This window comes from Chenopodium quinoa, unplaced genomic scaffold (genome assembly GCF_001683475.1).
Source record: "Chenopodium quinoa cultivar QQ74 unplaced genomic scaffold, ASM168347v1, whole genome shotgun sequence".
In the NCBI taxonomy this organism is placed as follows: Eukaryota; Viridiplantae; Streptophyta; class Magnoliopsida; order Caryophyllales; family Amaranthaceae; genus Chenopodium; species Chenopodium quinoa.
Window position 1 is genome coordinate 101668 of NW_018743294.1, and position 2681 is coordinate 104348.

Below are 2681 nucleotides of genomic sequence, written 5' to 3' on the forward strand. Positions count from 1 at the left end.
CACGTCAATAAAATTATTAAACCACGTCGATAAAATGAACCTATAGTACAATTACGATTTTATACAGAGTAGTCCTTCATTTCAATTGTTTCATTTTTTACCCTCCAGTTACCTGAACACTCCAATATGGCAATATATACACTTCACGTTTAAAAATATTGCATCATGTTATCTTTCACGGTTACAAACAACTTTAATCGTTATACAACTCCAATAATAGTAAAAGTTAATACATTATTTAGGTCTTAATAAAAAATGTATTAACTAGTAAAATATTAGTAAAACTTTAATCGTTATACAACTCCAATAATATATTTAGGTCTTAATAAGTAAAATAATAGTAAAAGTTAATACATTAAAACTACAAATTAGATGCTAAGATCTCATATAAATCACAATAAATAATTAAACGAGAGCATGAAAAGTCAACACGGTTCAATATTTTAAGAGTGAAGTAAGGAGTATACGATTAATGTTTATATGCAGTCTTATATGCTGATACGATACATATATATAAAGTGTCAAAGTATAATAATTAACCTTTTTTTTTTGGTACAAAGTATTAAGTTTTGATTGAGTGAATTCATTATCTAGGTACATTATCCAGTCTTAAAATAATTTATGTGAGAACAAAGTTGTCTAGGTACATTAAGCGAACTTTAAGAGATAAAGGAAGTTATTTTTATAATTTTTATTTAAGAAATACCAAAAAAAAAAAAAAAAAAAAAAAAGTAATTACTCCATAAAAAACAATAAATGCAAAATGCACTACACTTGGCAACTTTATTTATCCCAAAAATTTCATTTTTTCTGATAGGAACACTTGGCAACTGTTAATAACTTGGCTAAACTTTTAATAAAGTAACAGTATTTAAAATTAAAAACACCGAAGGACAAATTTGTAACTTCAAAGGATAGAGAAAATTTGATTGGATCGAAACCTTATCCACAAAATCCATTATAAATTGGCGTTACCCATTTCTAGTCTTTCTTGCCAACTCCATTGCCAACTACCCAATCATCATCATTCTTCTTCCCATTTCATTTTTCTCAACTATTTTTTCCTAACCCAAAAAAAAGTTAATTATAAATTACAATTTGATCCGAAAAAAAAAAATGGCGAGTACGAAGAGTTACATGATGGCAACAAGAAGAGCGAGCAACTACCGATTCCTAAGCAACGATCCGATCCAACCATCACCGATCAAAACAACAACCGAGTTAGAGTTGGAGGAATCCGACATTTGGGGCGGGTCAACCCGATCCGACTCACCCGAGTCACCACCGAATTGGCGGAAGTCAAGGAGACCGATGGCAGCGCCGACACCAACAAGGAGTAAAAGTAAATGCGTAGTAGGCGGAGATGCGGTGTCGATGCCGGTGAACATTCCAGACTGGTCGAAGATACTCCGGGAAGAGTACAAGGCTGATAAGTGGAGTTTCAACGGCGAGTTTGAGATAAATGGCGGAAGTTGTGGCGGAGATGACGGCGGCGATGAGTGGGTGCCGCCGCATGAGTATTTAGCGAGGACGAGAATTGCGTCGTGTTCAGTTCATGAAGGTGTTGGAAGGACGTTGAAAGGGAGAGATCTGCATAAGGTTAGGAATGCGATTTGGGAGAAAACTGGGTTTCAAGATTAGATTGATTAACATTTTTTTGAATTTGAATTTTTGGGATGAGAGAGAAAATAATTTACCGGCGATTTTGGAGATATTATTAATGGAATATGATTTATTTTGAGGAGTAGAAATTTTATTAAGAATTTAAGAGTTGTAGTGTTGGATTTATTCTGGGAAATTTTTTAACTTTTTCTCAGATATTTTTTTGGAATTTTGTTTTTGTTTTTTGTCATGTAGAGTAGTTTTGATGATGATTATGAAATATGGTGGAAAATCATCTCATTTAATGTAATTTTCGAATGGTGATCTGATATATTGTGAATGAAACTCGATTTTAAATTAGGAGTTTATGAATTAATTTAATTATTGCTAAGTACATTTTTTTGGAATTTTTCTGTGTTATTTCAAATTTCAATTATATAAATGTGGAGTTACATTTTATAAGTGACAATTTTTATTTTTTATTTACAAACTTGATGTAGCGATAGTAATACATAACACTAGTACGAGTGGCATTTTAAAAGGATGTGGAGTTGGCTTGATGGTAAACCTGGGCACCGTGTCGGGCCGTGCCGCCGCGGGCCGTGCCTGGCGGGCCACGGGCTGGTTCGTGCCGGCGGGCCTAGGATTTCGTGCCGTGCCGTGCCATTTTCACAGGCCAGCCCACGACACGGCACGGCCCTCGTGCCTGGCGGGCTCGTGCCGTGCCGGCCACGTGCCGGCCTGCGGGCTGGTGCAGTTTTCAAATAATTTTTTTTTTTTTTTTTTATATGACAACATTATAAATTAATAAGTTTATAATGTATATAAGTTATAAAATTATAATTATAAGTTTTATAAGTTTATAACTTATAAGTTATAAGTTATTAAGTTATGAATTTTATAATTATAAGTTGAATATTTATGTTTTATAATTTGTATATTCAATATTTATATTTATATATTTACTTTATACTATTACTTTAAAATTTAATATTTATGATTTATTAGTAATTGGTATAATTTTATTTTTTTTAATATGAATTTACAAATTGTAACAAAACGGGGAAAAAAGGCAAATT

The 2681-nt window shown here is 32.6% G+C and overlaps 1 protein-coding gene across 1 annotated transcript; it reads left to right on the top strand.

The window, feature by feature from the left end:
* Nucleotides 1–969: 969 nt before the first annotated feature.
* Nucleotides 970–1962, top strand: LOC110737275. The gene has a single exon (XM_021917620.1). The coding sequence runs from the start codon at nucleotides 1117–1119 to the stop codon at nucleotides 1639–1641; it is 525 nt and encodes a 174-aa protein (XP_021773312.1). The 5' UTR covers nucleotides 970–1116; the 3' UTR covers nucleotides 1642–1962.
* Nucleotides 1963–2681: the final 719 nt, after the last annotated feature.

Bases quoted from the DNA above. Each gene is read 5' to 3' on its own strand.
- LOC110737275 (XM_021917620.1), top strand. From the start codon at position 1,117: ATGGCGAGTACGAAGAGTTACATGATGGCAACAAGAAGAGCGAGCAAC.